The sequence below is a fragment of the Rhea pennata genome, chromosome 1, assembly GCF_028389875.1.
Source record: "Rhea pennata isolate bPtePen1 chromosome 1, bPtePen1.pri, whole genome shotgun sequence".
Taxonomy (NCBI): domain Eukaryota; kingdom Metazoa; phylum Chordata; class Aves; order Rheiformes; family Rheidae; genus Rhea; species Rhea pennata.
In genome coordinates, this window is record NC_084663.1 from 59,819,551 (window position 1) to 59,836,921 (window position 17,371).

Here is a 17,371-nt window from a genome sequence, read left to right on the forward strand (position 1 = left end):
AAGCTACTATGAAACCTGCTAAAATATGACATGCAACATACTAGACCTACAAGACACAAAGCCACACACTCCCACATTAGTTACACACACACACAAAATCAAGCTTCTGTGTTTTTACTTCACTACAGAAAGGCCACAGAACTCCCTCAAGTGAGGAGTTTCTTTCAATATACAAATTAATACAGACTTTAATATAACTTCTGCACTGAAAAAATAGCTATCTTTACTGGCAGCTTGACCTTCCTCATATCACTTGTTACATAACTAACCTCAAAATCTGCCACAACTTGCAGGAGAATGGAAAAGAATCACTTTGCTTGAAAATGAAGACCTCTCTACCATAGATAAACTGCCATAAGCCAAAGAATTGAAATGGTCCAAAGAAAAATCATTTTTCCTGAAGGTAAACATACTTACTTGAAAATAGCCAAAAGAGGAACATAACACAAAGTAATTTGCTTTGAAGAACTGATTCAGAACAAACAATTCATTGACACTGCCACATAATAGTCAGATGAAAACATGATCTGTATTCTTGATTATCTACAGAAAGTTGCTTTTAGGTTCACCAAGGACAGTTTGGGGTTTATTGTCCTCTCATTTTTCCTGCTTTCAAGGAAAAGACACCACAAGCTGTACAGAGACTACTTTCCCCTGCTCACATAAAGAATACAGTCTGTTGATACTTAAGTAAAACACAGCGAAAATAAATTGCTGGTCCTGAGAGAGTGAAAACTGAAACAATCCTATGCAGCTGCTTCTAGAGCACAATTGGCCTTTGATACACAGCTCAAAGTCCATGCATTACTATATATATATATATATACACACACACACACACACACATATATATATATATGGCAAACTTCTCACCCACATCTTCCCTTCATATCTTCAAACATGGAGATCAATGATGTAAACCCAGATCTCTAGAACTTCAGAATTCCTCAGTCTGAGGAATCAGATTCCTTCAAGATCAGTTTTGCAGCCAACAAGCAAATGGTGCAAATGTTGATCAGAATTTTTGGTCTACAATAACTGCTACTTGGAAAAACAACTTACTGAACACTTTGTTAAGATCTGATTTGCAGTTCCACCTGTCCAGACCAATCCTTATAGATTTATTCACCTAATTTAATCACAGCTATGTTACAGAACCAGGTGATACAAAACTATTCTTGAAACTAAACAAACAAGCATAATGTTATCCTTGACTGGCGGAGAGCTACTTTTCACATTCTGAGAGTCTGACAAAAAAAAAGGGGGGGGGGCTTTCTCATAACAGTTAATAGCCCAATAACTTAAAAGGGTGGCAACAACTACAAGCCAAGCAGAAACCAATCACCTCCAAAAACACCCAGTGGTTACTACACACGAACAATAATGCAGGCCACAGTTACATGGGCATTTTAATCTAAAACAAATTCTTACTATCATGGAAAGGAATGGCACCTCTCCTTCCCACCTTTGACCCTTCATTACTACTACCATCTTTGTGCTGGCTAGATCTACCCAAAAACTGATCACACCAAAATAAGTAAATAAATTCTCTTCTAGATAGATTGGTGAGCTAACCTGGCTGTGTACCAGAGCTATCACAACCAGTTGGAAACACACCTTTCATCAACAGTGCAGGATTAAAATGATGGTCCAGTGACGTACTTTGTAACTCACAGGAACAGACCATGCAACTCTATGAACTACATGTAACATTATGAACTACAGAAGGTATCACTGAACTGCTGGCACTTGTAGGGTACAAAACACTTCACAGAAAGAGGATAGGTGGGGAATTAAGGAATGCCACTGGAGGACCTCTAGTCTCACAGCATGCACTTAAGAGATTTATTCTGAATGCACTACTTCTAGAACCAAGTTATTATTCTCCAACATTAGATTTTGAAGTTTACAGTCCAATCACCCTCAATTTAGTGAGTTGGTTGGTCAAAAATGCTTCAAATTACTCACCAAAATAGAGCATGAAGTGATTTATTAAAAAAAAGAAAAATAAGCCACAATTATGTCTACAGTACAGAACAGAAATACCAAAGTTAGCTTGAAAATTTGTTACACAGTAGCTATAGCAGAGTTCAGCACAGGCTACCCATCTTGTAAAAGAAACATCACTTTTGTATATATTCTGCAGATACTTTGGGGTAACTCCCACACCCAACGTATGTCCAGTTTAAAAACTGAAGAGCCATGAGATTTGTTTGCTACATTTATCCTTTAGATAATTAGCTTGACATTAAATATGTATAAATAAGAGATTTTGGTTCTAAATGCTACAGTATGAAAACAAACTTAAAGGGCTCTGTTTGCACTAAAGTCATTATTATTCATTTTGTTGTTCTCCATTTTAAATATCAAGTATCTGTCACCAAAATCAGTCTGTCCATATACATTTTTTCTGCAGATATTATCATTTAATACAAATCATTCATAATAATAATAGCTTTATTGACAAATTTTCTTCACCAAGTTCACATCTAACAGACAGGTTTCTCTAGGACAACCCATTACCTCTGTGACCTGAAACTGTTAGTGTATTTTCAAAACTAGATATACAGAATGGCAAGAAAACTTAGTAGACACTACAGAAGGATGTCCAAGTATTAATTTTAAAACAAACATCCATTAAAAAATGTAATCACTGTCCTGGTAACAAAGCAATCTTTCGGTCTAGGTCTTTAATATTTTTAATGTATTTTTTGACACTCATACCTTAAAGTATATCACATCACTTCCTTTGCCTAAATCAGTATGACCATCTGCCATAACAGCAATAACTTCACAGGGTGTTGAAGGCATTGGTATTCTCAAGGTCTACTAGATATACAAAACACATTTTACTACACTTATTTTAATAATGAAAGTTCTTCTTTTGAAGAACTAAAAAGAGAAATTCAAAGATTGGCAAAGTAATACTACTTTTTTATTTAAATCTACTGTTGCTTTTAACTAGCCTATCAAAGAAATATATGCACACTCAAAACAAATGAAAAAAAGTAAATAATTAGCTAAAGTAAATGCTTATGCAGCAGCCAATTGAATGTTTACACTTTAAAAAAAAATCTGATGAAATGCCATTCTGTACTAAAGCAAGGGCTAAATGAAACTCTCCCACAAATGATATTGCTAACACAAGATTCCATTCTCCTTAAAATGGAAAAGTCTGCAAGTACATATGAACACATTTTTTCATAAGTAGGTAATGGTTACTTGTTAGAGTATGTAAGTTGCATTCTTTTGTCTACTCTGTTGACACAGTTAGATGCGTACTAATCTGGTGCCAAAAGCGTAAGGGCAAAGAACAAGACTTCAGAAGTGTTACAGCAGTTGTCCATTCAGTATTCCCCCACCCTATCCCCTGTCATTTCTCCATCACCTTTTACTTGTACTGAATAACTCTTCTCTTAGGCAAGCCTGTAAATGACACCAGAAAGCTCATTATATAAAAAATAGTGTCTCTCAACAGCAACTGAAGTACATCATCTTGACCTAGTTGATAGTTTGAAAGAAGAAGCAATGATAAGAAACAGAATCAGAAAAGTGAAATGAGTTGATGAAAGGCCTCATATTTGTTATGTAGCGTTCACGATTTTAGAACTGGCAGGCTGAAAGCCAGGAGAAAGGAGGTCAGTAAGGCCATGTGACTACTCAGTAATTAGACTTGCTCAACAGTGCAGTTACACAAAAATACTAGTTCATGAGTGTTACATGAACGTTTGAAGAGAGAAGCTCCCCAGAGAGCACCTCTATATTAAAATACATCTTTAAAAATAATCATAATTGGTCACTGAACAGCAGCCAAGGCACAATATTGTATTTAACAAGAAACTAAACCTAATGGTTTCCAGCCTTTTTACATAATTTTCCCCTCATGTTCATTCTATTAGTCATACTTTGAACTCTGACAGACAAGAGTCTTGCAATAGGTGTGAGCCTAGGGCATTAGGTTCCTAAACTCATCAGAACATAAACTCTTGATGTAAACCAACTCAAATAAGAAAGAATTACTGTAAATCCACAACAGAAGATTAAATTTGACTCATGTTCCACATGCTGTGGAGCTTCTGCTCCTAATCCCAAATAAAATATTTTTTGACCAATTCAGCATTCTACTCCATGTGCATAGTAACCAAGAAGTCATCCAGTAATGAAGGAGCTAAAATGCTTGATTATCAGTAACAACTACTGAATGAGACTGGCAAACCAAAAGAGTACCACTTTACAACTCTTAAATATGCATAGCACAAATGTAAGTGTTTTACAGCTGGTTAAAAATAGCTCATTAAAACCACTGGCACCTAAAATTGATTAATTTCAAACCATGAACTATTCAATTAAATGAGAAGTTATTGAGATTGCTAATAAGCATAAAGTTCTAGCAGCCAGTTATTTTATAAAACTTTTTTTTAAAAAATTGAAAAAATTATAATCTCACAAAACTGAACTACAAGAGGAGTGAGATCTAGACAAATCCCTGTGCAGCATGTGCCCTGAGGGTATTCAGGGCCCAGGAGAGATGTTGTAACTGATCATCCTTTTGGGGGGGGGGGGTGTTTCTGTGTTTTTGTGATTTTTTTTAAACAAGGAAAAGAATCCCCTTCCCCAAAATGGACCGAAAGATGAATACCCCTACTCAAAAAGAAACCCACTGTCCCTGATCAACAGCTAAAAGATGGTTTTCTTCAAATGTAAAACTCAGTGCAGGGATTGTATTGTATAACACTGAGAACTGCTAAATCAAATAAAGCAGCAGATGCTCAACAAGTATATTTAGCATAAATGTATCCTAAGACCGTATTAAGTGCTGATCATATTAAACAGCCATTGAAAAAAATAAGGCAGTAGCATTACAGAAATGCATTTCCTTTTGCCAGGCTCATGGAGCTCACACTTGTCTATCACTCACTAGCTCACAGAATATGACTAAGAATAGTTTAGCTCGCTTTGTTTTTTCAGTTACAAAATATATTAGAAATCTGAAATATTCTGGACATGCAATTTCTTTATCACTTAGACATGTTCCAATTGACTGAATTCTTCTAAAACTTAAGTATTTGTTCACATCTTATCCTTAAAGACAATCTCTGAATTTTGTTTGTAAAGTTAAGATTTGTTATACAAGAGAAAATCTCCTTCAGAACTAAGTTTTAAAAGTCTCTGTAAAAGTGTACATGATGAACCTCAGATAAGGGAAGTACCTTACAACTATTAAGTGGTATACACCTTATTCTTGTCAGTGAAAACAGAAAAAATATCAAATTAAAGTTTACAGATATTAAGAATAAATTCTCTGTATCTTCGTTAAACCAGAGATATGACCATAATGAAAACGAGAGAGAGAGAGAGAGAGAGAGAGAGAGAGAGAGAGAGAGATTTTTTTATATCAGCTTCCTGGTAGGGTATTCCATGATCTGGGACAGAAGGTATTACATCTGAAAGCATTAGTCCTTGAAGGAAACTATATTGAAAATTCAAGTGTCTCTACTCTCTACTCTGACTATCATGCCTTTGTGACATTGGGTTCAGTCCAGTTATACTGTGCTTATTCCATAATTAGACAACTCTTCTCAACATTGCAGCCTGTGTAAACTAAGCTCATGAATATCTTAAGTTCCTGCCATTGTGGGGTGGACGGATGATAGCAGAACTCTACCACATTCAGCTCTTTCAAAAAAGAACAACTTTAAGATCACTAGTATTGTTTAACACAAGATATGTGTACACAGAAGTCCCATTAACTTCTGTCTGACGATGGCATGTATTTCCACACTAGATTGAGGTCACCGCTCCACAGCAAAAGTTCAGCTTTATATTCAAATAGGAGCATACCTAGTTTAAAGATACAAGAGCCGATACGCACGTGCCTGAAAGGGATGCTATGCACCCTTCCCTACGGGGAAGAGAGAATCTGAGGATTTACTTCTGAATTAATCAAAAAAGCTTATTTTTTTCCCCGCCTCCTTCCCCCTCAAGGGGGTATTCTGAGAAACGCAGCACCCCACCTCAGCGTGGGGACTCTTGGGGCTCCACCGGGGCGCCCACGTTTCACCGGCCCGCTCGCCCGGCCCCGCTGCCCCCGCGCCTCGAGACCTTCCCCTCAGGGAGCGGAGTGGGGACGACGGCGCGCGCGCGGGGGGCCTCCGCGGCGGGAAGCGCGGAGCCGCCGCCGCCCTCGCGGCCTCGTGCCCCCCTCCCCCCCCCCCCCCAGCGGTGGCAGGCGGTGCTCGCACGCGGGCTGGATATGTAACCGCCGCCGCGCGCGGGGCCGCGGCCGCGAAACGGCCCAATTGGGAGGCGGCCGGGCGGCGCGGGGGGGGGGGGGGGGGGAGGCGCGGGGGACGCAGCGGATGGCGACGGGCAGCGTGACCGCATACATAACCGGGGATCGCGGCCCGCCGCCCCCGCCCGCACTCACCGCCACCTGTTGATGCCCACGTTGGACGAGCCGGCGAACCACGGGTCGAGGATGTAGACGCAGCGGATCGTGTCGGCGCCCTGGATGCACTCCCGCAGCGCCGGGTTGTCGTGGAGCCGCAGCCCCTTGCGGAACCAGTGCACGGCGTTCACCCCCATGCCGCCGCGGGCCAGGCGGGCGCTCAGCGGGAGCCGCCGCCAGCGGAGCCGCTCATCGCCCGGCGCCGGGGCGAGCAGCGGCCGCAGCCCCGCGGGGGAGAGCGGAGGGAGCGGTGCGGGGTCCCCGGCGCCGCCGCGGCGAGTAGGGCGCTGGCGGAGCCGGGACGTGGCCTCACCTCAGGCGGCTCTAGGAGACGGCGCCGGGGGCGGCCGCCCGGCGGGCACACATCACCCCGCGCAGCGCCCGCGCCGGGAGGGAAGAGGCGGAAAAGCGGGACGGTGGCTCCGGCCGGCAAAGCTCGGCTCCCGGGAAGCAGCCGCTAGCGCCCTCGCCGCTCGCCCTGTGACTCCGCTCCGGGGCTCCGCCGGCCGCCGCGCTCCGCCCCCCGGCCCTGATTGGCCGGGACCGCCCCCACGTGACCGGCAGCCCTCACGTTTCTGAAGTGTGTTTACTAGCCGCGGAGAGGAGAGGCAGCGGGAAGGGTCCCCGCCGCGGCGCTCTCGGCCCCGCGCCCGCCGCCGGACAACCGGGGGAGCCAGCAGCCCCGAGGGGAATCCCACCCGGCTGGGCGGCGCGAGGCACCGGGCCGCGGCGGGGAAAGGCGCCGCGGGCGGAGGCCACGCCCCCCCCCTCGCACGGGGCGCCGGGGACCCGGATGAGCACGGGGCTCGGGGGAGGCTCATGGAGGCGCCACTGCCAGTCAGGCAGTGCCGGGGGGCGCGTGTGCGCACGCGCCGGCGCCGGTGACCTGTTATGTATAACGCTCGCCGCGGAGTGCGCGTGCGCGGCCCCTTCCGTAACGGCGGCGGCGGGGGCGGGCGGTGCCGCGGGCAGGGGCGGGTCCGTTATGCAAGTGCTCACGTCGGGAGCCCGCCCCCGTCACGGTCGGCTCTCGCACGTCAGCCTTCCCTCTGCTCCCCCCCGGTGCTTCCCGGCCGGGCGCCCTGCCCGTGGAGGAAGGAGTTCCCCGTCGTTATTTTAAGATATATGCCGTCGCTTACGAAGCGGACGCAGGCAGCGCTAGCGCGGCTGTGCAGGTCCCCGGTGCCAGAGCTGTGGAAAGCACATCTTCAAGAGAGCGCTGAGAAGTGAAATAAGCTAAAATAGTCTCTAGCACTATTGGTAAAGTCACTATTAGCAAATGGTGTACATCTAACATGTATTTTCCTTTTGATTGCAGACCTAAAAAATGCCTGCGTGGTGCAGGTTTTCTTAGACTTTCTCTGGTGTTGGCCACTAGGCAAGAGGCATCCTCCTGACAGGACTCAATATAGCAATTTCAAGCCCCTACATAGCAGCTCTGTATGCACTTCTGAAACCAAACGTTCGTGTATGAATTAAGCTACAACTTCCAGTACTTTCCATAAACAACAGAAACAACAGTAAGAGGGCGCTCATTAAAAATAATGTACATGCCTGTGCAGTACTTACCTTCCTTGACTTCCAAAATTCCAAAGTAGGAAGGTATTTTAAATCTAAAAATTACAGTTGCTCTTTCTACTAAAATATTTTTTCTGCTTAGGTATGGAAAACTAAAATCTAAAGTCAATAAAAAGTAACAGATATACATCATGTGTTTGCCTTGATGCTCTTCTTTCCTCATCGTGAATGACTTCATAAAATGTCATTACTGATCAAAGCATGCTAATAGAGAAGGCCCCAACCATGATTAGTCCCTTGGTATTTGAGATTGTACAAATTTTCTCTCTAAAAAGTGTGGTGGACCAATCTTTCTTAAGCATTTAACAGTAACTGAACAGTAGTATTAATCATTATGAGGTTTTCCACTATTATTTTTTCATACATGAAACATCAGATTCCACAGCTCCAAGAGGAACCCATGGGTTTCTTGCTTGCTCAGCTATTATTTTTAAGAAATGTCAAAACTCTGTTGACTGACTTTCAAAGAAATAAAGTAGAAGTGAATGACAAAAATCTCAGCAGTTAATGACCACTTCCCTTAAATTCCTTTCAGTTCTTTAATATTTGAGCACACTGAGAAGAAAGCTTACTTTCAAGGAAAGTCACGTTACAACATAGTTTTTATTTAAAACTTCTTTAAACTGCTTTTACATACTCCTCTAAGCTCATTGCTCAAAAATCTTGTATCTTACATTCCCTGCTAGCTCCTCACAATGCTGTGACACTGAGCAAGTGCCAACTGATCTGCCTTCTTTAAAATGTTACATTTAAAACTATTAAACTGAGGTGGAACCAAGCCTTCTTTGCAGGAATTTATCGTTTCATAACCAAATTACAAGCATAAAACCATCACTCTGTAAGCTGTTTATCACTACAGATTAAATAACAACTGTAATTAGCATATTATTATGTCAAAACACCATTCACCTCTATCCATACCTTCCATTCTAAAGTGATTTTTTTTGATTTAAAAAGTGGGGAAGGTGAGGAATGTATTAATTAAAATGATAGATCTCAAGGGAAGAGGCACTCTCTGCAAGTTAGTGAAAAAAGAAAATATAATCAGTTAATCAAGGAACTTGTGCAAATAAATCCCACTACTGTGTTCTCTTGTGGATAACTTTTGAAAGAACAGTATTGCTAATTCAGCTAACTTAGCCCAGGTTGTGATACCAAAAATCCAGAGTGGAGAGAAGAAAAAATCAAAAGAGAAAAAAAAAAACATAGAGGAGTGAAAGGACAAAATAAAACATCAAGGAGCAAACATGGAATATACTCTGTATTTTAAAAGTCAGAAGAGTTTTTAGATTCATGTTTCTTATCTCCATTGCATGTAATTATGTCACTCCTATTCAAAACTATTAAGTGTTATTGAAACAGCAGTCATGTAGGAAACCAAGCTTGAATAAGATTTGTAGAGCATTCTTGCTATAGCAATTCTCCTTTTCATACTTAGGTCTATTACAGACTATTGAAAATGTAGCTGACAAAAGAAGTGTTTTCAAAGCAAACAGTCCTGATTTTCACTTTTTGAAGTATGTGTTTATGCAGACCAGGGTTAAACGGTTTTTAAAAATGCTAAAATGCCCAGAAAAATTTGTCTAGTCTAGAAATTATTTGTGTCTTTGCCAATTTTTTACTCTAAGTTTAGAAACGAGCTAAAGAGGAGACCATCTGAACTGAGTAAGATACAGGAAGCAGATTCTCACCATCACAGCTCATTTAGCTTCTGAAACAACCCCGGCAAAACTTAATCCAATGACTACTTTTATAAATTTTATTATCTTATTAGAGATAAGTGCAGTGATCATATGGAAGAAAATATATTGATATAAGAGAAGCTTCCCACGATTACATCGTTTTTGCTTTTCATCAAAATTTGATCCTGAACAGATTTTTCAGTGTGCTACCTTCCAAAAGAGTAGAACAGTCTTTGTAGAAAACATGTTTGGTATCAGGAGCACTGCTGCTTTTGATCTCCTCATTAGTATTTTTGGTAGCTACTGCACTGCATAGGGTGCAAGTCCTCACACTGATAATTGCAACATAATAATACTTCAAAACAATAGATTTTGAGTTAGTACATTAATTCTTTCTTGAAAGCTATGTAAATCCAAGCAGTCCTCTTCGTATGTCACTTTAAAACATTTCTAATCATAACAAAGTCGATTTTAACAGGTGGAAGAAACTCAGGTGTCTTTACATGATAAAAAGCCTGTAATCCAATTTACTTCATTGATTAAGAACAGAGTGCATGAACTACGGCATACTAAATTCACATCTATGGGATGGCAAAGTCCTTGTTTGCTGCAAACTCAGAATTAAAGTACAGCCACTTAATGACCATACCTCCGTGTACTGTGAGACCTGCCGATTCAAGCATTTTTTTCCCTTCTTCTTACACCAGTCAATGAACACATGACGATGCAGAACTGACAGAAGCCAGGCACCCTGAGTACCGCACAGCATCAACCCAACTTCTCCAGTCTGCTTTCCATCCAGCTTACGGTGGCAGTCACACCAGGAACGGACGGACGGAGTGCGACTGTGCTCCTTTCAGAAACACCAGGACGCTTCTGTTCCGGCTGCCAGGCGGGAACGGGAGCCCTGCAGCCTGCTCCACGTGGGGCGAGGTTGATGCTACGCACCCCCAAAAGCCCCCGTGCCGCAGCCTCACAGCCTCAGTGGCGTGAGGGCACCTCCGATCACGCGGCCTGCGCTGTTACTTCGGTATTTCGTGGGAAAGCGTAGAAGGCCGAAATGACATACGCCTGATTCAGGCATCACGCAGGGACTTAAACTGAGCGGCTCTCTTTCGGTTTGCCCTTCGTCCACCTCACGGCTCCCTCCGTGCGTCTTGTGAGGTGGGGGAACGACCGACGCCACCGTCGTGCCGCCCGTTGGGGCTCTCTTACTTCACCCAGCAACTTTTTAAGGCGCAGGCTTAATTTCCACCAAACGCCTGAAACAGTCAACCCCCGTTACGCCAGGGCGGCAAAGCCAGGCAGCAGAGAGAGCCCTGGGGCGCAGGGTTGGCAGGGGCACTTCGGCCCTCGCCGCTGCCGTGGCCAACGGGCTCCCCTCGCCGTGTCGGTGTGGGGACGCGCGTGCGCGTGCGGGGCGGTCAGTGCAGAGCCAGGCCGGCCCCGAGGCCCGCGCCGCCTCTACCCCGTCCCTCGCGCGCCGCCGGCCATGGCGCCCGCGCCGCGCCGCACGCACCGCGCCGCCTCGCCCCGCCCCCGGCGCGCGGGAGCGGCGGTTGGGCGCGGCCGCGCAGCGCTCCGCGGCGGAGGGACAGGTCAGGCCGGCGGCGGGTGTGGGAGGGGGCAGGAGCGGGGCGCCGCGTAGCGCGGCCGTTCCCCTCGGCGGTAACGGCTGCCTGAAGGAGGTGAACGGGGCGGGATTCGTACGGAGAGGCTGCTTTGGATTTTTTTTTTCCCTTTTCTTTCTTTCTTTTCTTTCTTTTTTTATGAGTCGTTTTTTAGGCCGCTTGTGCAGCGCTTCCGAGCTTTGGCAGTCGCTGTCACCCCCGCTTCCTTTTTTAAGATAGTATTGTACTTCCTTAAGGCTTTTTTTTTTTTTTTTTTTTTAATGGATGCGTTTCCTTTCCTAGATACAAGGAAAAGCTTTTTTTTTTTTTTTTTTTTTTTTTCTTTTTTTTCTTTTCTTTTCTTTTCTTTTTTTTCCTCTCTCTCCATGAGGAGGGACAAGCAGTGGAGCTGGCTGCCCGGAGAGGCTGGGCAGTCTGCATCGCTGGAGGTTTTTGAGAGCTGACTGGATAAAGTCTGAAGCAACTCGCTCTGAGCTCAGACCTGAGCCTGCCTTGAGCTCTTGAGGTCCCTTCCAGCCTGAAGTATTCTGTGGTTCCTTATAGGATAGAAAGCCTTATGTTTAGTATATTTTACTTCATTTCTGCTGCGGATGAAAAAGCACGGAATCACTTTTTTCTCTAAGTGCAGAAGCTTACTCTTACCATGCATATCTACAAACCACCACCTATTACTGCTTCAGATTTCTCCACAAACTGCTTAAATCCTCTCTCTGCTGGTCCTTTCTAGGCAAGTACCTCCCCTTCTGGTTTGCCTAGGCACTAGTAGTTACATATCATGCTGTACAAACCTAAGGCCTGACTACAGTTTGATGTAATAAAAATGGTAGTGACCAGCAGGCAGTAGTAGTCATACTGTTCCCTGCCTTCAGTGAAAAGTTTCCTGAAAAGTCTAGCATGGAAGAGAGTGGGGTTTTTTGTTTGTTTGTTTTGTTTTTTGAGATACGAGTCTCAAAATATACCTATATTTCTCAATGATGAACTAGCCGGCTGATGCTAGAATCCGTTTCCTACAGAAGATATACATAGGAGCCCCATTAAAAAAAATTAGAATATCAGTGTACTCTAGAGATAGGTCACTGCAAATATGCTGAGAAGCAGGATCTCAAATAAGTTTCAGGTAGACATTTGTTCACTTCCTTACTGCTGTTGTGACACCTGGCAATAATAAGGTGCTATTGGTGGTGGCAAACATCTTCTCTGGGCTGGCCTTTTTTTTTTTTTTTTTTTTTTTTTTTTTAATGTTTCAACTGATTTGCAGTAAAAAGTTGTATAGTGGGTTCTGTGTACTATAGCAGTAATCCAGCATGAGCTTTAAGAGAGTGCTGAACTCTTGGAACAGCTTGTGTCATAATATTATTCTAGGATCTGAGTATTTTGAAAAAAAAATGGATCTTCGACATTGCCATCTACAGTTTCTGAACTGCATTTTAGACACCAAATCATAGCTCTAAATCACTTTTCAGTTTTTACAGGACACCATGACATTAAAATCCATTCATTTTATTTTAATACTTTATAACTAGTTTAGGGTATTAGGAGGGCTCCCGAGTCCCCCAGTCAAATGTGGTTTAGCAAATTAAGTTCTTTCTTTGTAAAATATTTTGTGTTTCTGTATGGAAAATCCTCACTAACAGGAAAAAATAGTTATCAAACATTTTCAGACAACATAAAACTTATTTTAAATGAACTTAACCTAATTTTCATATCAGATCTTGGAAAAGCACAATTTACTGTATCAGAATTCAGCCTCAGTTATTTTAAAAGCTCTATACCTAATAGATAAAAATGACTATATTTTAAGTGACTACATTACTCACAAGGCAATTTGGTTTAATAGCATGCTTACACACTGAAGTAAAAGTCAACAGTTAGTTATTTTTCCAGTTCATGCTTCTTTCTAACTGTCATCTGACATCCCAAACAGTGTTAACAAGGCTTCATTTTTTGCAGCAATTTCTAGCAAAAGCATTAATGAAAAAGGCCCTGACCCTTCAGAGAACTGGATCCATTGAATTCAGTACAACTACTCGTAGTATTGAAACAGGCAGCTGTGTCACTCCCTATGCAGGAGAGGCTTTAGTTTGCAGTCTCTGTGAAGGAGTCATTTTTTTCAAGATATGGACAGTACAGCACAGAAAAAATCAATGACTTACCTGTGCTTTGGAGTGCTTTCATGGACATTAAAAAAATGCTTATTCTGTGCTTTAGCTTGCTGGACAGCACTTTTCAACTTAGGTTCGTAGAGATAAAATCATTAGTCCTTGGGTTATGACATAAGCAGATTCATTAGGCAATTGTATTTTGCTACAGGTATTTGAAATAATAACTAGAAGATAACCAAGTTACCGATAAACAGTTGTCCGTTAATAACATAAGTTGGCAAACAATAAATTATTTTTCTATCTCCATCTATTAGTTTATTATGTAGTAGCATGACAAGAACCCAGCTTTTAGAAGCTAAAAACCGTGAGATTAAAAGCAAAGGTGCACTTCTTTAAGCTGAAGTATTTTGCCATTGGAAAGTATTTAACTTTCCCTAGCACTGGATGGAGTCTCCATCACTTCAGTTCTCTAAACAGCCTGTGTGTTTTGTGAAAAGATGTCATATAATTTAAAGAAAATTTGAGGGGTCTCATACAACTGCTCCTGCAACAGCCTTCTAGGCCTGTAATATGCAAGAGACTAGATGATCAAAACAGTCTTTCCTTTTAAAAAAAAGTCTTTAATGCTCATGTGGGTATTTTTTGAAGCATGATGTACTTTGGAAGAAGTGAACCAACTGCGTAAATAGAGTTGTCAAATAAAGATATTTTAGGATTTTTTTTTGCTCACTTTCAATTAGAGCAGTTTTAAGTATGATGCTAGCAGCAGCAGTTAGTACAAGCAGTTCAGAGATCAGCAATTCTGTTTCATACTGTTTGCTTCCAAGTTTGCTACAGAAATACCATCCAGGAAGTTAAGGAGATACTTGATGATAGCCTTTTGCGTTTGATCGCTGCTGCTCCTTTGGCCTTCGCAGAGCAGGTGGCATTGTGCGCTCTATTAGTGCTAGCCAGCATTTGGTTATCCACAGCTGTACTGTGGCTGGCTTTGACCTCAGCACAGCCACGCACCTACTGCAGGGGCACAGGAGGATTCCCTGCCTCCTGGCCTTGACTGCCAATGGCAGAAGTTACCTGGAGACAGAAAGAAAGCATCTCTGCAAAGGGCAGATGAAGCAAAATAGGTACTGGAAGAGGCAAGTGAATGCCTGAAGTGAAAGACATTACAGTGTGCTTACTTTCTCCCTGAAAATACCAATCTGCTTATTCAGTCCTAATTAACAAACTGTGCTAGTGAAAAACACATAATGGCTTGGATGATTTTTCCCCTAAATTATGAGAACGATTTCAAAATACAATTAAGCTATAACCTGCTCCTTAAGGAGCAGCAGGGTCTCTGTGACACATGAAGGAACAAGTCATGCTCCAAATAATGCTTGAGAAATTAAGCAAATACATTCAGAAGAATTAAGAAAGATGTTTAAGCTTTTTTTAATTAATTCAGTAGAATTAATGTCAAATCAAATTGCATTTTTTTTTAATGTAAAGCTAATAAGCTATAACCTAATAATAGTCTCAGTCTGCAGGAAATGGCAAACTGGTTCTTGTATGACTGCAAGTATTTACACAGACAATATGCTGCCCCCATTTCAGGTCTGCTGCATCCACATGTTTTTGTTCCAGTGAGGCTTCAACCAGAACATTAACATTTCAAAAATCTTTTTTTTTCCCTTTAGCTTGAAAGCTGAATTTTGTCCTAATAACAAAAAACATTGTTGAGAGTAGGGCTTTTTTATTTAGATCTGAGCTGGCATACAATGCCTCTGAGAACATTAGGAGGTATAATTTGTGCCTTATGTAATATGTTTTCTTATAGTTGTTTTTCTCTCTGTGTAGTGCTGTGTTCCATGATGCTGAGAGGAGTTGCTCACAGTGCAAAAGATGCATTCACACTGCTGTTGGCAAGATCTTGGTACTGTAACCCTGGACTGAATTTTTCATCATTACGGACTGAAGTAACAAACAGAAGCGTTCAACCTCATTCCCATTATACAACTGATAAAACATCAAGAGAGGAAAATAAAAAAGTAATTGAGAGCCTCTACAGATTATCAGTTGATATTACGAAAATACGCAGACTAAGGGAATGGGTCCTTTTCCAGGATGTGGCCTATGTTAAAGAAATTGCTAATATCTTACAAGAAATGGGAGCAGATGAGACTACGATAGCCAGTATTTTAGAACGTTGGCCAGAGGCAATTCTTTGTAGCCCTGCAGAGATAAAATCTCAAAGAGCTCTGTGGCAATTAGTATGCCAGAATGAAAAACAGCTGATTAAATTAATAGAGCAATTTCCAGAGTCTTTTTTTACTACTGAGTATCATGAGAATCAGAAAGCAAATATTCTGTTTTTTCAAGAGCTGGGACTTAAGAATAATATAATCACTAGGTTCTTGACTAGCGCACCCAGTATTTTTTACAATCCTGTCGAGAAAAACAAACATACAATAAAGACATTACAAAGAAGTTATTTGAGTTTAGGAGGTTCTGATGCAAATATGAAGATTTGGATACTGAAGTTATTGAGCCAGAATCCATTTATTTTATTAAATACTTCTAATGCAGTCCAGGAGAACTTGGAATTTCTCCAGAAGAATGATTTCACTAACCGTGAAATTTTACAGCTGTTGTCCAAACTTAAAGGTTTTATTTTTCAGCTTACTCCTACTACTATGCAGGAAAGTATGCTTTTTTCCAAAAGTGTCTTTAAGTGCAGTGATCAAGAATTAAAACAGCTAGTACTGAAATGTCCAGCCCTTCTCTACTATTCTCTTCCAATTTTGGAAGAAAGATTTGAGGGACTATTGAAGGAAGGAATTTCTATAGAGCAGATCAGAGAGACACCAACAGTGCTGGAGTTGACAACAGAGATTGTTCAGTACAGAATTAAAAAACTCTCTGCTTTAGGATATAATATAAAGAGTGGAACTCTAGAAACTTTGAATGGTACTAAGAAAGATTTTGAAGTCAGTTATGGTAAGATACAATCAAAGAAGGAGAGACCAATGTTTAATCCTGTTGCTCCTGTAAACATTGAAGACTAGTTTGAATACTGTATTTTAAATTATGCAAAAGAAAATGATCAAAGAAAAAACAGAGATCTCGATTCTTTGATAAGAACTGAAACAAAAGTTACCTTAACTAGATCGTATTCTTACATTGCACTTTGTCCTGGAATGGGGTTTTATGTGTAACTTGGTTATAAAACTATAGCTTTCTAACACTTTTAAATAATTTCATAGAACCTGACTATGATGAAAACTGACTTGCTACCATTTACATAAAGACTTGATGCCTCCCCATCAGGGATGACTTCACACATGGGTTTTTTGGTTCTGTTCCATTTCCTTATTTAACTGGCTACTAGTTTTTCTGGATTTTCAGCTCTATCATTGCACAGTCCAATCTATGACATTGATTAGTATAATCTCTGTTTGCAGAAAAGAGAAGAAGGAGAGTTATTTATCCAGTAATGTTCGTCAACCCACTGGTATACTCCCTTTTTAAAATTCTCGTAGGGTTCTATTTCTTATCCCAGATCCTGAACTGAAGCTGATTTGACTTCCTGGATGGGAAGACTACCTAGAGCACAGTCTGAGAACAGAGCAGGACATTATTTTTAAGTAGTGACTGCTACAGTGAGGCCCCTTTCTTTTTGTCTGCAAACTGTAACACTAATAAATTACAAAGATATTCTCCTTTAAATTTTTGATTCAATTGATTCACTTTGTAAGAAGTTTGGGGGAGGAGTAAATACAATTATTGCAAATGTCTAGTTCTTAATTTCTTCCTTTCTAGATAGGCAAAGAAAAAGTCATGCTTTTATAGCAGGTGTAATAAATACTTTGTGAACCACAGTTGATTAAAAATGACCACTAGATTTGCAAACAGCTGCCACAGTTTCTAAATATATTGGTGAGCTGGCTTCTC

The 17,371-nt window shown here is 41.7% G+C and overlaps 2 protein-coding genes across 4 annotated transcripts in view; one reads left to right on the forward strand and one right to left on the reverse strand.

Annotated features, from left to right (window-relative positions):
• The window catches only part of CRY1 (cryptochrome circadian regulator 1), a 42,045-nt gene extending 35,016 nt beyond the window's left edge, over window positions 1-7,029 (reverse strand). Inside the window, exon 1 of one of the 2 annotated variants that reach the window (XM_062589068.1) lies at window positions 6,428-7,029. In XM_062589068.1, the coding sequence (XP_062445052.1) occupies window positions 6,428-6,585 (158 nt within the window). In that variant the 5' untranslated portion in view covers window positions 6,586-7,029. The remainder of the gene's footprint in view (window positions 1-6,427) is intronic. The other variant, XM_062589058.1, reaches the window with a different exon arrangement.
• Window positions 7,030-11,263: 4,234 nt separating this feature from the next.
• Window positions 11,264-17,146, forward strand: MTERF2 (mitochondrial transcription termination factor 2). Of its 2 annotated transcripts, none has more exons than XM_062569488.1 (2): window positions 11,264-11,306; window positions 15,278-17,146. In XM_062569488.1, exon 2 carries the CDS (start codon window positions 15,289-15,291, stop codon window positions 16,483-16,485), a length of 1,197 nt encoding a protein of 398 aa, XP_062425472.1. In that variant the 5' UTR covers window positions 11,264-11,306; window positions 15,278-15,288; the 3' UTR covers window positions 16,486-17,146. The 2 variants fall into 2 exon arrangements, with proteins under 2 accessions (XP_062425472.1, XP_062425463.1); XM_062569479.1 differs by lacking the exon at window positions 11,264-11,306 and adding an exon at window positions 11,712-12,066.
• The last annotated feature ends 225 nt before the right edge of the window (window positions 17,147-17,371 follow it).